This window comes from Mus caroli, unplaced genomic scaffold (assembly GCF_978045245.1).
Source record: "Mus caroli unplaced genomic scaffold, Mus_caroli_1 scaffold_16, whole genome shotgun sequence".
NCBI classification, from domain to species: domain Eukaryota; kingdom Metazoa; phylum Chordata; class Mammalia; order Rodentia; family Muridae; genus Mus; species Mus caroli.
In genome coordinates, this window is record NW_028227271.1 from 25,071,123 (window position 1) to 25,087,776 (window position 16,654).

General features: G+C 51.4%; 1 protein-coding gene across 2 annotated transcripts in view; it reads right to left on the reverse strand.

Annotated features, from left to right (window-relative positions):
* Nucleotides 1-10,855, reverse strand: part of Micall1 (MICAL like 1) — a 28,119-nt gene extending 17,264 nt beyond the window's left edge. Inside the window, exons 1-3 of one of the 2 annotated variants that reach the window (XM_021183163.3) lie at nucleotides 10,359-10,855; nucleotides 5,268-5,316; nucleotides 4,798-4,939 (exon numbers count right to left, since the gene is read on the reverse strand). In XM_021183163.3, coding sequence (XP_021038822.1) covers nucleotides 4,798-4,939; nucleotides 5,268-5,316; nucleotides 10,359-10,504 — 337 coding nt within the window. In that variant the 5' untranslated portion in view covers nucleotides 10,505-10,855. The remainder of the gene's footprint in view (nucleotides 1-4,797; nucleotides 4,940-5,267; nucleotides 5,317-10,358) is intronic. The other variant, XM_029469768.2, reaches the window with a different exon arrangement.
* Between the last annotated feature and the right edge of the window lie 5,799 nt (nucleotides 10,856-16,654).

Sequence of the window (16,654 nt, forward strand, 5' to 3'; positions counted from 1 at the left end):
AGACAGGGAAGACCCTGAGGCAGGCACAGAAGCAGAGCCCGGGAGAAGCCGACCCACCCGGAGCTCCACAGACACCACCTCTGGGCAGAGCACTGGCTGCAACGGGACTCCATGTGACACAGAGCAGGGGACACTTGCACTGTGAAGCCTCCCTAAAACGGAGCCAGAGAGTCACACTGTTCAGGGCACGGATGCAGCAGGCCAGGTCCCAGCTTCCTTCCTACTGAGGCAGAAGGATGAAGCCTGACCTGAAGGAGGTGGCCTACTCCCAGAGGTCACCTGCCTGTCTCCACGTGAGAGATATGGCCTGGAGTCAGTGGAAACCCCCACATACACACCAGGGCTTCCCCCAAACCATCTCCCTCCTCCATTAGCTGTGTCAGTTGAGAACCTCCTGCACCCAAGGAGTGACACAAAATCCAACTTCTAATTTCTTGAGAACTGTGTATCACAGAATAGTCCCCGTGTGGTCATTTTAATAGCCAACGATTGGTGGTGGCACACGCCTTTAATCCCAACACTCGGGAGGCAGAGGCAGGCGGATTTCTAAGTTTGAGGCCAGCCTGGTCTACAAGTGAGTTCCAGGACAGCCAGGGATACACAGAGAAACCCTGTCTCAAAAAACCAAAAAAAATAAAAAAATAAAAAAAAAAATAATAATAATAATGAGAATGATGATAACGGCTAGAGAGATGACTCAGTGGTTAAAAGATGCTCTTATAGAAGACCTGGCTTGAGTTTTCTGCATCCACATGTCAGCTGACAACTACCTGTATCTCCCGTTTTAAGGGATCCAATGCCCTTCTGGTCTCCTGCAGGCTACTAAACACATAGATGCACAGATATACACACTCAGGTAAACACATACATATACATACAAAACATATTTACAATGGTGATAATACAATTCAACTGAATACAAGTTCCATATGGAGGTCTGCAGTAGCCATTCAGCAAACCTCTAATCCCAGGCCTTAATGGCACCCTTCGAGGACAAGCAGGTGACACTCAGCTGAGCAAAGGAACAGGAGAGAATCACCTGCTCAATGCAAAGGCCATCGTGTCAGATGGGGAAGCAGCCACTCCTAACACCTGTGTGCGTGTGTCACTTACACACGTGTGCGTGACCTTGGGAGTACTGTGGAGAGTGCATCTATTTTTTGTTTTGTTTCATTTTATTGAGATACGGTCTCACTATATAACTCTGGCCATCCTGGACGTCACTCTGTAGACCAACCTGGCCTTGAACTCCCAGAGTTCTGCCTGCCTCTGCCCCTTTCAGGCTGGGATTAAAGGCTTGGTCCACCATGCCTGGCTGAAATGCATGGCTTATTGTGGGTCATGTGACAGAGTTTGGAAACTTAGCAGCCTAGGCAACTCCCTGCCAAGGTTCTCTGGGAGAGGGGTCTGCCATGTGCCTGCCCAGAACTTCACAGCTGCCTAGGCTGTCTGCTGCTCACTTCAAATCCCACCACAGAGGCCCTCCCAGACCAGAGGAGAGTGGCCACTCCTTGCTCTCCCCGGTACACTCTGCCCTCCACTCAGCTCCTGAGAAATGTACTGTTAAATGCTTTCCTTCCCATCCTCCAGCATGATACAACAGTCTCTGAAACTTTCTCTTCCCAAAAGTCAACACAGTGCCTGGCACACAGCAAGGACTCTAAAAGCACTTGCTAAAGCATGAGAAAGGGCCAGGTGCTGGATCAACAGTGGTGCAGACAGAGATGGTCTGCAGGGAAAGGAGGAAGATGGCGGCTGCGACAAGGACTCAGTACTAGGGTGCATGCTTACATTATGTAAGGCCGGGGGTTGTACATACATAGTATATTCTGTGTGTTCCCCGGGAGAAAGAGGCTACTGGAACACATGGCAGCAGCTACTGTACAGACAGGAAAGAACTGGCCATACACCACACAGACACACAGACACACACACACACACACACACACAGTAAAACACAGGATCATCTGGGGGAGGGAACAGCCCCCAGGGCTGGAAAACACCATGGCAGAGGCAAATGGGATAAAAATGGCTATTGTCTAGGGGTTGACTGACATAAAAGATTCAAACATTACCTTTATCAATGAAACCCCATCGCACACCCACACCTTGCAGGCAGGTCTAGGAGGGGCCTTCCAGGAAGGAAGGGCGTACAAGAGAGCCATTATGGTCCACAAAGACCATTGGCAAATAAAGTGAGCAACATGACCACACACATCTGTAGCCCTGCTTCAGAAGACTGAGAAAGAAGCAGACGAAGTTTCAGGCTAGCCTGGGCTACATGAGGAGACCAGCTGAAAGGGGTGGGGCAATAAAGCAGAGCAGAGCAGTGCAGCCTGGGAAACAGAATTGTGATCAGGGTCACAGTCCTTTCTGGGCTCCTGACTATCGTGCAGCTGTGTGTCCAGACACCAGAGGATGCTCCTCTATGACAGTGGCTTCTGTCCAACACAACCATCAGCTGAAACACCCCCAGACTGAAGCTCGTCTCTATAAACCAACTCGCAGTATGCTGCTGTCATCTCCTAGGCTGTGAAAGTCACAGTCACGAAACCGTGCCGCCCGAGCTGGAGACAAGTCAATAACAAGTACACTGAGTCCTAAACCAACAAGGGCAAACACGCTCTGCACAAACCCCTTTCACGCCGCAGAGCAGCCTTGAGAGGTGGGCTCTGTGTGCAACCCTGTCGCAAAGAGGAAACTGAGGCGGCAGGTTAAGGAATGGGCTCACATAACTCAGACTGAAAAAGTGAAGGGAAAATTTTGAGCCCATGAGCTTATCTCTACCGAAGTTAGACTCCTTCCCTCCCACCCATGACCTCCAACGCAGTTGTCCGTGGCGTGTGCAGGTTCATGCTTAATTATTTAAGACTTTAAGGTTCTCTCTTATGTTTTGCTTATGTGTATGTGTGCCTGCCGACCTGTTGATCTGTGCACACTGAGTACAATGGCAGTGGACACCCCCTCTGGAGCGAGTTACAGGCACTTGTGAGCTGCCAGGCCTAGGTGCTGGGAACTGAACCCAGTCTTTGTTAACAGCTGAGACATCTCTTCAGCCCCTAATTTATTTTCTCCACTAATATTTTTATATTTATTGACTTGGGGTGGGTGGGTGCACAGGACTTGGAAGCACTATGGCGTACAAGTGAAGATCAGAAGGGAAAGTTGGGAGTCAGTCCTTTCCTTCCACCATGTGGATTCCAGACCTGAACTCAGCCATCAGCCTTGGGAGTACTGCCATCTCAAAAACCTGATTTAAATTTATTTTTTTAAACGCAAGATCTTGTGTCTCCCAGGCTGTGTAGCTGACAGGATTTTGAAATTTGGAGCTTCCTGCATCCATCTCCAAATGCCGGGGTTTCTGCTGTGTGAGCCATCATCACTACTTTCTGTGGTACTGCGGACTGAACCCAGCCAGAGCTTCATGCACAGGAGCCAGCATCCACAACTAAGGTACATTCCCAGCCCCTACAACATTTTCCTTTGTTTTTTCCTTTGTTTTTGTTTTTTAGTTCTTTCATTTTTTTTTTTTTTTTTTTTTTTTTTTGAGACAAGGTCTCACAGTGCAGCCCTGGCTGGCCCAGAACTCTTTTTGCAGACCAAGTTGGCCTTGAACTCACAGAGATCAGCCTGTTATTGCCGCCTAGGAGCTGGTACACAAGCTTGTGTCACTATCCTCAGGCTTTTAAAAAAAAATGTTTATTATGGTTTTATTATGTATGCCTGTGTGTCTGTTCATGCCTGACGCTTGCAGAGGTCAAAAGAGAGCATCCACACAGAGAGTTGTGGGCCTCCATATGCACGTGAGTGCTGGGTCCTCTGAAAGCAGACAATGCTATTAACCACTGAGCCATCTCTGCAGCCCCATCCTACCCTATTTAAAGAGGCAGACTAGATTCTCCCCATACGGAGCAGATGCAGAAAACATGACCCGTGTGAGGCTACTGAGAGCCCAGCAGCAGCGCCGCCCAGTGCAGGACGCCCAGATCCCCAGCCCCACCCCTCAGCTTTTGTGCTGGGTTCTCGACCTCCTCGATGCCCCTTCTTTGGACTCACTTCCCCTATGCAGTGGGGAGCCCCAGGCTGTCCTGGGATACTCAGCAACCTGATGGGAACAAAAAGGAAGCCTTGGGCTGGTGAGATGGCTCAATGGGTAAGAGCACCCGACTGCTCTTCCAAAGGTCCAGAGTTCAAATCCCAGCAACCACATGGTGGCTAACAACCATCCGTAACGAGATCTGGTGCCCTTTTCTGGAGTGTCTGAAGACAGCTACAGTGTACTTACATATAATAAATAAATAAAAAAAAAAAAAAAGGAAGCCTTCCTCTGCAGGACACACCTTTCTCCAGTGTCTCTATTCTCAGGCTGAGGAGGCAGGCTCTACAACCCGCAACAACAGCCCAGAAGAGACACTGCAGGAAGAAAAAGCCCCGGGAAGTGTGAGTACAGGAAACAGCAGCCAGGAAGTGCAGTGGGTGAGGGGAGGTGAACTCACTGGTGAGCTCACCTGGGCATGTGGCCACCTCCCTACCAAGGCAAAAAGCAGACAGGGTCTGATTCTGTGGCCCTGGCTGACTCCAAACTTGAAGTAATCCTTCTGCCTCTGCCTCCTGCGTGTGGAGATTACAGGTGTGAGCATCTTACCTAAGCCACTAATCCTTTAACGCAATAAATGTTTGAACTAGGGACTCCACAGTCAGTGACTGGATGACAGGCTGTTTCCTGGCTGTTCAACTGCTCAGCAAAGAAGTAAACAGCCCAAGGCAGCCTCCCTGAAGGGCTGGGTCCCCTCTCACCTTGGCCAGAACTGGTGAAGTGGTTGTAGTACTGGGATACATAGGTCATGATGCTGAGACAGTCAGGGACACTCATGGAGACCATGTCATTGGGGTCCAGGAGGGCAGGGATGCCCAGTTCCTTTTCAGCCACTTCAAAGGCCTAGGGGGTGCAGGCAGATGCAAAGGCGGGAACAGGAGCAGCCACCCGGAAGAGAAGACAGAATTGGCAGGGTGAGTGAACACTTCACAGACTGGTCCTGGCTCATTAGAATGGGGACAGGGTGTCAGAGTACCATCCCCACATGGCGGGCTGAAGGAGGAGCTCTGCTCCTCCTGGGAAGGACATCCATGGGAAGAGTGGAGGAGGGAGGAGAACCAAGGCCTCCTCTGAGACCTGCACCAGCCCCTTCCCCAAACGCAGTGGCCCCCATGTGACCCCTGCCCTCTCCCACCACACCACAGATGCTGCCATCTGTGTGAGCACTCACCAATCGGTTATTCTCGAAGACATTTTCCTTGGAGAGAGATTGGAAGTCGCTGCAAGAGACAGGAGGACATGTCAAGAGATGTGATGGGGGATGGAGAGATGGCTCAGCGGTTAAAAGCACTGACTACTCTTCTAGGGGTCCTGAGTTCAATTCCCAGCAACCACATGGTGGCTCACAACCATCTGTAATGGGATCTGATGCCCTCTTAGGGTGTGTCTGAAGACAGCGACAATGTACTCACATACATAAATAAATCTTTCAAAAAAAGCGAGAGAGCGATGTGATAGACATGGGGGCAGAGTCAGGAAGGAGTGAGATTGACCCCAGCTCTGCAAATCTGGGGAGGGAGCCTACAAGTTCCTGGAGAACTATGGCTGCCAACCTGAAGCAGAGAGAGAGCCTACAGCCCTTGGCGGCACCCAAGCAAGGCCTGGGAAGTCACTGAGAAGGGGTGGGCTCAGGCTAAGCTTCTGAGTCATGGACGGCTTCCCTGCCTGACTTCCCACTTCTTCCCCAGGAGGCCTTCTCAGTCAGTGGCTAAGAGGACCAACCAAGAATGCCGACCTGCAATGTGGGAATCCCCATGTATGGGAGCCTGAAGGTCACAGCAGCCCATCTGGCAGATGCTCACCCCACTTTACAGAAGGTGCTGAGATTCAAGAGGGAACTTCCATTGAGCGTCACAGACACACATACCACACCTCGCACAGAATCTGAAACCCCACCTAACTCCAAGAGGAATGTTTCCTTCTCTGTTTTCTTGTTTCATTAAGCTTATAGTATTTGCTTATTTTGTGTGTATGTGTGCTGATGTATCTTCTTGTTTATTACCTAATGTATGAGTTTTCCCAGCACGTATGTCTGTGTCCCTGTGCATGCCTGGTGTTCAAGAAGGCCAGAAGAGGGCATTGGGTCCTTAGGACTAGAGTTACAGACACATGGGTACTAAGAATTGAGCAAACACTTTAGCCCCTACATGTGGGGGGGTTTGTTTGTTTGTTTGTTTTGAGCCACTGTCCTGGAACTCACTCTGCAGACCAGGCTGGCCTCGAACTACCATCAGAGTGCTGGGATTAAAGGCATGCACCGCTACCGACCCCCAAGTCCACATGTTTCTTAATGGGGCCCAAAGAGAAGTTAGAAGCAGTGTGGAAAGGAACATAGTCCAGAGCTGGTAGTGAGCTGCTGTTTTGTTTTGTTTTGTTTTTCCGAGACAGGGTTTCTCAGTGTAGTCCTGGCACTCACTTTGTAGACCAGGCTGACCTGGAACTCAGAAATCCGCCTGCCTCTGCCTCCAGAGTGCTGGGATTAAAGGCGTGTGCCACCATGCCGGGCTCAGTGAGCTGCTCTTGGGGATAGCTTCCCTGGAGTAGACACCTTACTTCCCTAGTAAGGGGGATCTCAGCTTCTGAAGTGGGCCAGGTGACTGATGGCAAGACAGATCTACAGACTGGTGTGGGAAACACGGGTGCCTGCTGGCGTCATCCATCTGTGGAAACCAGTGGACTGGACCATGCACAGGTAGGTCACCTGTGGGTCTTCTCTTTCTGGTAGGCCGTGCGTCTAACTGAGGGCAGGTCAGGAACCCTACCAGCCTCCGCTGCCCTGGAAACTCAAGGGAGCGTCACCCCGGTTGGCATGAAAGCCAGCAGGATCTGAGAGTGGCAAAGGCCTCCTAGATACAGCGGAGTGTACAAGCTCTGTCACTGCTTAATGATGACCTTTCGCTAGCTACTTTAGCCTCCTTGTACCTCCATTCACGGGTGCCCAACATGGAGGAGGGGGAGGGGGATACTCCAAACCCAATGAGATCAGGATAACTTGTCTGGACAGCTCAATTTGGTTTCCTCAGCAGTGTCCTGTCCCTAGAAAGCAGGGTCATAGCCTGTCCCCACTGCTTCTGGGTATTTAGGAAGTGATCTTGTACAATGCTTGTTGAAAGAAAACAAAGTAAAAACTGTAAAACTGCGGTAACTGGGACTGGGAAGGCAGCTCACTGGTGAGGTGTGTGAAGCGCTTGCCTAAGTTCAAGGACCTGAGTTCAAACCCCAGCATGGGGGGGGGGGGGGGAGGGAAGGGGAGTGGAGCAGGCATAAAGGTGCATGCTAATAATCTGGATGCCTGAGGCTGGGTGGACAGTCAACATAGCCAGGTTAGCAAGGCCCTGGTCTCAATATTAAAAAACAAAGGTAGGATATCATCTGGGGCTAATCTTTAGCCTACACACACACACACACACGCACATGCACACGCACACAGGTGCACACACACATAACTACACTTTCTTTTCCCTCAATTCCTTCCACCCCACCCCTGTCCCTAAATATCACCTGGGTTTGGATAACACAGATCCTTCTTTTCGGAGAACTTTCAGAGGCTAAGAAAGTTCCATTTGTCTCTGGAGGAAAGGAAAGGACAGGAATGAGTGCCATGTTGGATCTGATCTCAGGGATTCAGAACGGCTTGGAGGACAGAGAAGGGCATACATGGGCCGGCCCCCCAACACACACACACACACACACACACACACACACACACACACACACACTGTGGTCTGGGCCAGCACTGGCAGCCTCAGAGACCTGAACCACTTTATCAAATGGCTTTGGCAGTCACCCAACCGCTGCTCTTACATAGATCTGCCCTTAAGTGCTGAGGGTATAATTCTGGGGTTGAGAGTTTGCCTAGCATGCACATGGATTTGGGTTCAGTCTCTAACAGATAAATACATGAACAGAGGACAGATGATTCTCTATCCTTCTCGGTGCTTCATGAGGGACCTGGCCGCTCATGCAATTAGCGTGGTCCAGGCCCCAGCCTCCCTAAACAAATGAACAACTGGATTTTAGTCTAGAAGTCTGCTTGGGAGGGAACACCCTTCACACCTGCCTCTTTGGATACCTGCAGGCTTTGAAAGCCCTCAGGTGGGGCCTTGGCGCCTTCTTTTTTGCCTTTTCTCCAGGAAGTGTCCCCGGAAGCCTCCAATTAGGCCCACTTGTGTTACAGTAAGCTGGTGTTTTGTTGTTGTTGTTTTTTCAAGACAGGGTTTCTCTGTGTCACCCTGGCTGTCCTGGAACTCTCTCTGTAGACCAGGCAGGCTACTGGATCGCAGAGCTCTGCTTGCCTCTGCCCCACAAGGTCCAGGATTAAAGCCTGCACCAGCACCTTGCTAGATTGTAGATTTGTGCCTTCTTGGCTGAGATCTCCACTGCCCAGTCCAGTTCGTGGAAGCAGTGACTCTATAAACATACCTGTTTACTAGCTAGAGGGGCTAAACAGTCATGCCCAGCCCCCACTGCCTAATAGCACCTCTCCTCGCGGTTACAGGTAACTGCATGCTTATTATCCCAGTTCAAATCCTCACCACAGGGCTGTGAGGTAGGTCTTCTGATCAACTCCACCTTCCAGATGCCCAGAGAAGCCATGATTTTCTCCAGGGCTTAACCATTAGCACCAGGCAGCTAGCACTTAGAGCCTGGGGTTCAGCACCTAGTAGCCTGACACCAACTCCCCTCCCTTGAGCCCCATCCTGACACCCCCCCCCAGGGTCAGCCCCCAACAAAAGCAGGTGACAGCAGAGCCTCAGCTCCAAGGCAGGGTCAAGTCCAGCATCCTCCTCCTCCATTCCTATAAGTCCATGGTCCAAGCCCCACTACTACTACCCTAGTCTGTTAGCACAGGGTCCCATAGCTCTAAAACCCAGCTCCCTTCTGCATCCACAGGCCTAAAAACCCTATCTTCCAAGGCCCTAAGACACTTGTACCACTGAAGACAGCAAAGCAAGTTAGAGTTGGGCAATCCTTTCAGGGCCCTCCCACACCCTGTCTTATGGAAACAAGTCTGAGAGGGGAGAGAGAGAAGGTTCTGGAAGCTGGAGAAGCCCTCCCAGGAGTCTGTCAATAAAACAAGACCAACTGTTCTAGTTATGAGATTGGCTACTGAAACCTGGAGCAGGAGAAAGACGGGCACCAGATGAACTGCCACTCTCGGCTTTATGAATACATTAAATGAACGAATGAAAGAAAGAGATCCCAGGGCTAAGGGAAGAAAGCTGAGTAGAAGGCCGCCTCGGTTGTCCTGTGAGTCTGAATAAATTTTCCGGGGAGGGGAGACCCTTCTAGGAAGCTCAGGTAGGAGGGATCCACATTCCAGCTGGAAGCTTCAGATTGGCGCTTGTCAGCTGCACTAGAGACCTCCCCTGCCTGGCTCCTAATCTCTGCCCCATCTTTGTTCCCCACTGTGACCAGCAGAGCCGCGGGACCATACACCTAGACAGATTCCTATCGAGGTGATTTGGGGAAGTAGTGTACCCGCAAGTCACCTGACAGCCATTTAGCTAGGAACCGTGTGCCAGAAACGGGGTTAGTGCCTACAGAGTATCTGCCCAAAGCTTCCTCCTCCATCCCTCTAGGTTCTTTGCGCCTTAAATGTAACTGGCAAACTAGCTGAAGAGAGAATTAAAACTAATGACCTACATTCCCACGGGAGTCCCACAAAATATGGGACTTGCTGTGTCGGATGATAGACGCTTATCTATAGAAGGGAATGGGGTTAGGCTTCTAGGGGAGGTAAGGATGGGGAAGTGAGTAAAGCCGAAGCCCTGCAGCTTCTCCCAGGTAGGAAGTGATCTGGGGCCGCATTCTTTCTGAGGACCCTTTCCGGTAGGTGCCCTTACAAAGATGTAAATTTCTATTGGAAAGAAGACAGCCTCCCAGAGCACCCGGGGACCAGCTCGAACTTAAAGGAAGCCTAACTGGGGGAGTGGCATATTCTCATCCCCTACAGTCAAGTTTGGGGTTACTATGCTCGACGCCAATGGAGGAAGCGAGGCTCAGTATGTCTGCTGGAGCCTAGAGTAACGACGTCCCGAAGGACGGGTCAGAGTTCCCTCTTAGAGGTCAGAGCCTGACACCAGTGGCCCGAGGTGGGGGAGGGGGTGCACGGTCTTGGGGTCTTGGGTGGCCCTGCTCCGCGTTCAGAAGCGGCGGGTGTGAGGTCCCGGACCTCTCAGGGCGGCGCGTGCCACCGCGTCACTGAGGGGGGCGGCGGTCCCCAGCCCCGCGTGCTCGCTCGCGCACCCCGGGCACTCACAGCAGGTCGGGCCGGTGCCGGTGCAGGATGGCGCAGAAAGCCAGGCCGTCCCGGAAGGAGCTGCTCAGGTCGCGGATGTCCACGCCGCGGTAGCCCTCGCACTGGCGGCGACACCAGGCCAGGAGCGCGCCCCTCGGCCCCGCCATGGCAGGCCGGGCTCGGACGGCCCGGACTGGGGCTCGGACTTGGGCTCCGGTTCGTGTGGCTCCGATTCGGGGTCAGGTGGCACTGGGCTGCCGCTTGCGCTCCGGCAGGGCCAGTTTCCGGCTGTGTCTGCGGCGCGGCTCGGAGGTCGGGGCGCCTCCGGCGGCCGGGGCGGGGCCTCGGTGTCTTCGCTCCGCTCTGGCGCGGCTAGGGCTGCGGACTCGGCTCCCGACCCCGCCCGGCCAGCCTGCCCCGACCTGCCCGCGCAGCCTCCGCCCCGCGTGGCCCGGCCCGGGCGGCCGCCGCTTACTCACCGCGGCCCGCTGTCCTCATTGTGGGCCGGCCGCGGGCGCCCACCGCCTCCGTCCCCGCCCCTGCCCGCCCGCGTCGCGGGGGAGCGCGAGGAGGATGGGGCTCCACCCTGCGGCCCCGCCCCCGCCGTCGAACCCCTTCCCCGGAAGGGCGGACGCCCCACATAGCCCCTCTCCTCCAGATCGAGTCAACACTTCCCTTGGGGAGCCCCTCCTGGAAGAAGGGACAACTCCTCGCTGGCTAGCCCCTCCCCAACGCCACCCCGCAGGCTCCCCAGGCCCTCCTACCCCAAGAGGCGGGACACTCTGGCTTTGCTGCTAGCCTGCCTCAAGCTCACCCTTAGGAACCTTCAGATTCTCCTCACTGACTTCTCTGAACCACACCCACGACTGTTCTGAAAGTCGAGGCACTTTCCCCACAGATCCCAGACCTCCAGATGGCCACCAGCTTTCTTCCATACCCCACCGCGCTACAACACTTCGAACGCCCGCCCCTCCCCCCACGGCCTGCCTAGGGGATCCAAACACCTTTTCTACCACCAGGCCAGAGAGCTATGTAGTGTGACAGGCTGGGGACCCCACAACCAAGTTGGTCCTTTCTGGTTCCCTCTTTCCGTGTAAACTAGGGGACCATAGATCCTTCCGGGGCTCTGTCTCTTCAACTTTTAGAATGGCTGGGCTCTTGCTGAAAGGACCTAGAAACCGACACAGAGGAAACCTCTGCTTCCAACGCCTGGTTTGCTAGTTTCTTCAAGACCCCACCAGGAGACCCCTCCCCCAGAGGCCTCTCCTAAATAAACCCAGGCTGATGAATCAGCCACAGAGATGGTGACATCACTCTGACCTATGTGTAGCTTGTAGGAATGAGTCTGCTGCTCCCTCCTGAGGGAATGGACAGGGTTTTAGTCATCTGAAACAGGATTTTGGAGTTCTGTTAACCCAGGCTCAAATCCTGGTTCCCTCCCTCCCCAGCCATGTGATCTTGTGTCACCTTGAATTATAGTTTCATATCTTGAAAATGAAGATAGAGCCTTGTAGTTTATGCCCGAGAGGTGCTTGCCAGTCTGGGCTACAAGAGACTTGTTCCAAAACTTATAAACTGGGCAGAAGCTGGGCGTTGGTGGTGCACGCCTGTAATCCCAGCACTCGGAGGCAGAGGCAGGTGGATTTCTGAGTTCGAGGCCAGCCTGGTCTACAGAGTGAGTTCCAGGACAGCCAGGGCTACACAGAGAAACCCTGTCTCGACCCCCCCCCCAAAAAAAAAACTGGGCAGAATGACTCAAGTGTTCATACATGGCTTGAAGGAATCCTGAGGCTACAATGTAAAACTGTCTCAAAAATAAATTGGAGCCTGATACGGTGGCTACCTTTATCCCAACAATCAAGAGTCAGGTGGGTCTCTGGATATAGAGAGAGTTCCAGGACAACAAGAGTTATAGAAACCCTGTCTCCAAATAAGGCCAGTAAAATGGCTCATCAGGTAAAGGCCAAACTTGATGGTCTGAATTCAATTGTCTACACCCACATGATGGAAAGAGAGCCAACTTTCAGAAGTTGAACTCTGACCTCCATGCAGGTGTCATGGCACACAAGGCTTCCACAACCATAAACACACATAATGGACTCAAGAATAAATGTATGGAACTGTTGAGAGCACCTGCTGCTCTTCTGTCTGCTGGGTTGCATTGTTAGTCTGGACCTAGCTAACCACAGTAACTCCAGTTCTGGGGACCTGACACCCCGATTCTACAAGCACTGTCTGCATGTGGTATGCAGACATACATACAGGCAAAACACTCACACATACAAAATTAATCTTTAAAAAAGTAATGTATGTATGCTTGAGCCCCGTGAGTTAAATAATTGATACTAGCACTCTATGAGAGGAATTGAAACTTTTATACCTAACTTGTCACTTAGGCTCCTGGGGTCAATTACAAAAGAAAGAGGTTGAATTCTGCTTCCTCAAAGCCCACAGAATCGAATTTCACAATACAGGGTCTGAAGGCACATGGGCCAGCTTCACATCTCTGAGTATGCCTGTAGCTAAAAGGCCAACCTTTGGCCTTCCCTGCCACCTCCTGCCAGGTCCCAGTGGAATCAGGGTCCCAGGCACTTCCGTTCAATCAACGACTTGGGATTGGATCTTGAAACTTCAGCCTCAAACATCACCCAGGTTTCTCCCTAAAAACTCAAAAGGACCTTGATTCTGGGGGTCAGCCTGAGCTATGTGGCAAAACCCTATGCAAAGTATTTAAAAATCCCAGAAATGGTTGAACCACTGGCCTAAAGGGCTGCCTTTAGGTCACCCACAACCTCGATCTTTCCATTGCTTTAATGATAGTTTACACTGCTCAGCCCTTGGCCCCCAACAGCCATCTGTGGGCTTCATAAACCCCATTGCCTGAGTCAGCTTGCTATGTCATGAAGGATGGACCAACTCAACCAGAGCTGTGTGACTGCAGGCCAGATACCTCACCCATTGAGCCCCAATTTCCTCCCCATAAGGTGAGGACAGTAATCTTTGCTCTGCCTGCATCCCAGGTTTGTGGGTAACCATGTGTGATAACGGTGGTAAAAGTGCAGTGTAGACGGTCAATCATCGTGTGGGTAGAGGCTGAGTCCCTGTCTGCAGATGAGGTTCAGGAGCCACATACAGACAGATGGGCAGGGCTGGCCTCCCCGCCAAAGTCAAGGTGAAGCCACTATTTCAGGATTAGGACTTGGGGTCTTTAGGGCTTTTTGTTTGTTTGTTTGTTTGGACAGGGTCTCTCTGAATGGTCCGGGCTGTCCTGGAAGTTGCTCTATCAACCAGGCTGGCCTCCGAGCTCTGACTGCCTCTGCCCTCTGAGCACCAGGTTTAAAGCATGAGCCACCACACCCAGCGAGCACTTTTGATATTTATGTATGCACATGTTTAATTCTATTTCTGCCATATTGGAAACTGAATCCAGAGCCCTGTGTCTTTGCTATCCAAGCACGCTACCAGATGAGCTACGTCATCTTATTTTTCATGTCAATCACGGAGCCTGGGAATACAGCTCAGTCCTATCATGTTTGCCCAGCATGTGCAAGACATTGAGTTACATTCCCAGACTCAGAAAGGGGGCGGGGCGGCCTTTAAGAGAGAGAGTGAGCCATGCAGGTAGAGCTACTAGGGCCCGAGCTGGTTTCTGGCTGACCTGGACAGGAACTGGGGGGCTGTGCCTTCCACTTGCCACTCTGCCAGCCAACCTGCTTGGCAGAAGGACTGAGAAGGGTGATGAGAACGAGGATGTGTCTGCAGACAGCAACAGTGTACTCACATACATAAAATTAATTTATCTTTAGGGGCTGGAGAGATGGCTCAGCGGTTAGGAACACTGACTGTTCTTCCAAAGGTCCTGAGTTCAATTCCCAGCAACCACATGGTGACTCACAACCATGTCCTCTTCTGTCTGGTGTTTTTAAAAAGGCTACAATGTACTTATATTCATAAAATAAATAATTATATATAGATAGATAATATAAAATATATATAGCTACAACAGTGTATTAGTTACTTTCTCCTTCAGCAGCATGAGGAAGGAAGGGCAGACATTTGTTGGTCCCTTGGCTCCCAGTGCGATGGGACAGCCCATCACTGCAGGGAAGGCATGGCTGCAGAGCATGAGGAGGTGCAGGAGAGCATGCTCCTGAGCAGGAGGCTGACAGTGATGACAGGGTGCTTGGCTGGTTTTCTGCCTTTTCTCTTTTGTCTGTGTGATGTAATGCATGGGTGTGTGTGCACATATGCACACAGAGGCCAGGGGAGGCTGTCGGTGCTCTGCTCTATCCCTTTCCACCGTAATCTTTGCAGACAAGGTCTTTTCCTTATTCTGGAGCTAAGCTGGCAGCCAGAAAACTCCAGTCATCTTCCTGTCTCCATCTACGTCCCCATAGCACTATGGTTATGGTGAGTCGGCTGGTGATTCAGATCCAGGGCCTCATGTTGTACAGGCAATGCTCTTACCCACGGAACCATCTCCCCAGCCTCACTTCTCCCTTTTCATGCAGTCCTGGACTGTGTGGGATGGCGTGGTGATTTTAATGAGAATGGTTCCCATAGCCCCTCATAGATTGGAATGTTTGGTTCTTAGTTAGAGGAACTATTTAGGAAGGATGTGGAGATGTGGCCTTGTTGGAGGAAGTGTGTCATCAAGGGTTGCCTTTGAGGCCATGCCAGGCCCAAACACTCATTTTCTCTGTCTCCTACTTGTGGATCAGATGTAAGCGCCTAGCTTACTGTTCTAGTGCTGTGATAATCATGTAAAAATCCTCTGAAATGGCAACCCCACCCCACCCCCAATTAAATGCTTTCTCCTGTCAGTTGCCTAGGTCATGGTGTCTCTTCAGTGGTAGAATGACTAAGAGATATGGTATCACCCGCATTTGAGGCATGTCTTCTCCTTACCACTCACAGAAGGGCCCAGATGTATGTCTACCAGGTATTTGTGTATTGGCAATGAAAACCAACCATCAGAAACAACAGCCAAAGCCCACTGAGCATGGGAGAGGGGAGCATTTAATTCACGCCGGTGAGAAGGAGTGAACTAATGACCTGGCTCCCAGGGCTCACGTTTATTTTCACATACTATGGTAAGTTTCAGAGAGATAAAAAGGAGAGGAACGGTCTGCAGATGGTAAGTCAAAGGTGGACCGCTTGCCTAGCCATCAGAAGGCCTTAGGCTCAATCCTGGCCCTGCATCCTTCCAAGAAGGAAGCACACGTTAGATCTTAGAGAGGGCTTAGGGGCAAAGAATACTATTGTGGTCTTTAGTCTCAACACCTGGGAGGAGAGGCAGGCCGATCTCTGTGAATTCCAGGCTACCTGTGGCTATACGGTGAGACCTTGTCTAAAAATTAAAACCCTAACAAACAAACCAAAAAAAACAAAAACAAAAACACTATTGCTACCCAGGTGCCTCTGGTCTCTGAACCTAGTCACATGATGATGCAGCCGCTCAGAGGCCCATGGTTCTTCCATCTTAGAGCCAAAGGTAGATTTGTATGTTGTGTTCCTAGGTATAGGAATAGGTACCTGTCTGGCACAGCCATATACCAACTGTTCTCTTGGCTATGACTTCCTGGGAGACCGTGAATGAAATGTCACCTGTGTAAGGCTGGACATCAGCTTGTATAAAAGGGAAGGACACTCCACCAGTGAGACAGCAGGCTGACTTCTAGGACCGACTTCCAAATGTGATCCCCCAGGCGCTCCAGTGCGAACACTGATCGTCACTACTCGATAAAGCAAAGCTCTGGAAAGGAGCTGATTGTTGTTCAGATGACGTTTCAGACCAGCTGGCTGATACAAAACACACAGAGGCTTCTAAAGATGCCATGGGAAGCTGGGCACAGTTGTAGCTCTGTGGGAGGTGTGGATTGGAGGACTGCAAATTCACGGTCAGCCTGAGCTGCATCCTGAAACTCAGGCTAGGTAAAGTGCTGGGTACTGAAGCCCGAGGGCCTGTGCTCACATCTCCTAATGTAACAACCAATGCCAGTGCCCATAGCATCAACACTGATGTGGGCAGAGACAGGGAGAGTCCCTAGAGCTCATAGGTCAGCCAGTTTACCCAAAGTCAGGGAGTAAAATAAGACCTGGGCGTGTGTGATGGCACATACCTTTAATCCCAGCACTCAGGAGGCAGGGGTAGGAGGATCTCTACAATTTCTAGAACAGCCAGAACTACGTAGATACCGCATCTCAGATAGATAGATAGATAGATAGACAAACAGACAGACATAGAATGATAGATAGATAGATAGATAGATAGATAGACAAACAGACAGACATAGAATGATTGATAGATAGATAGA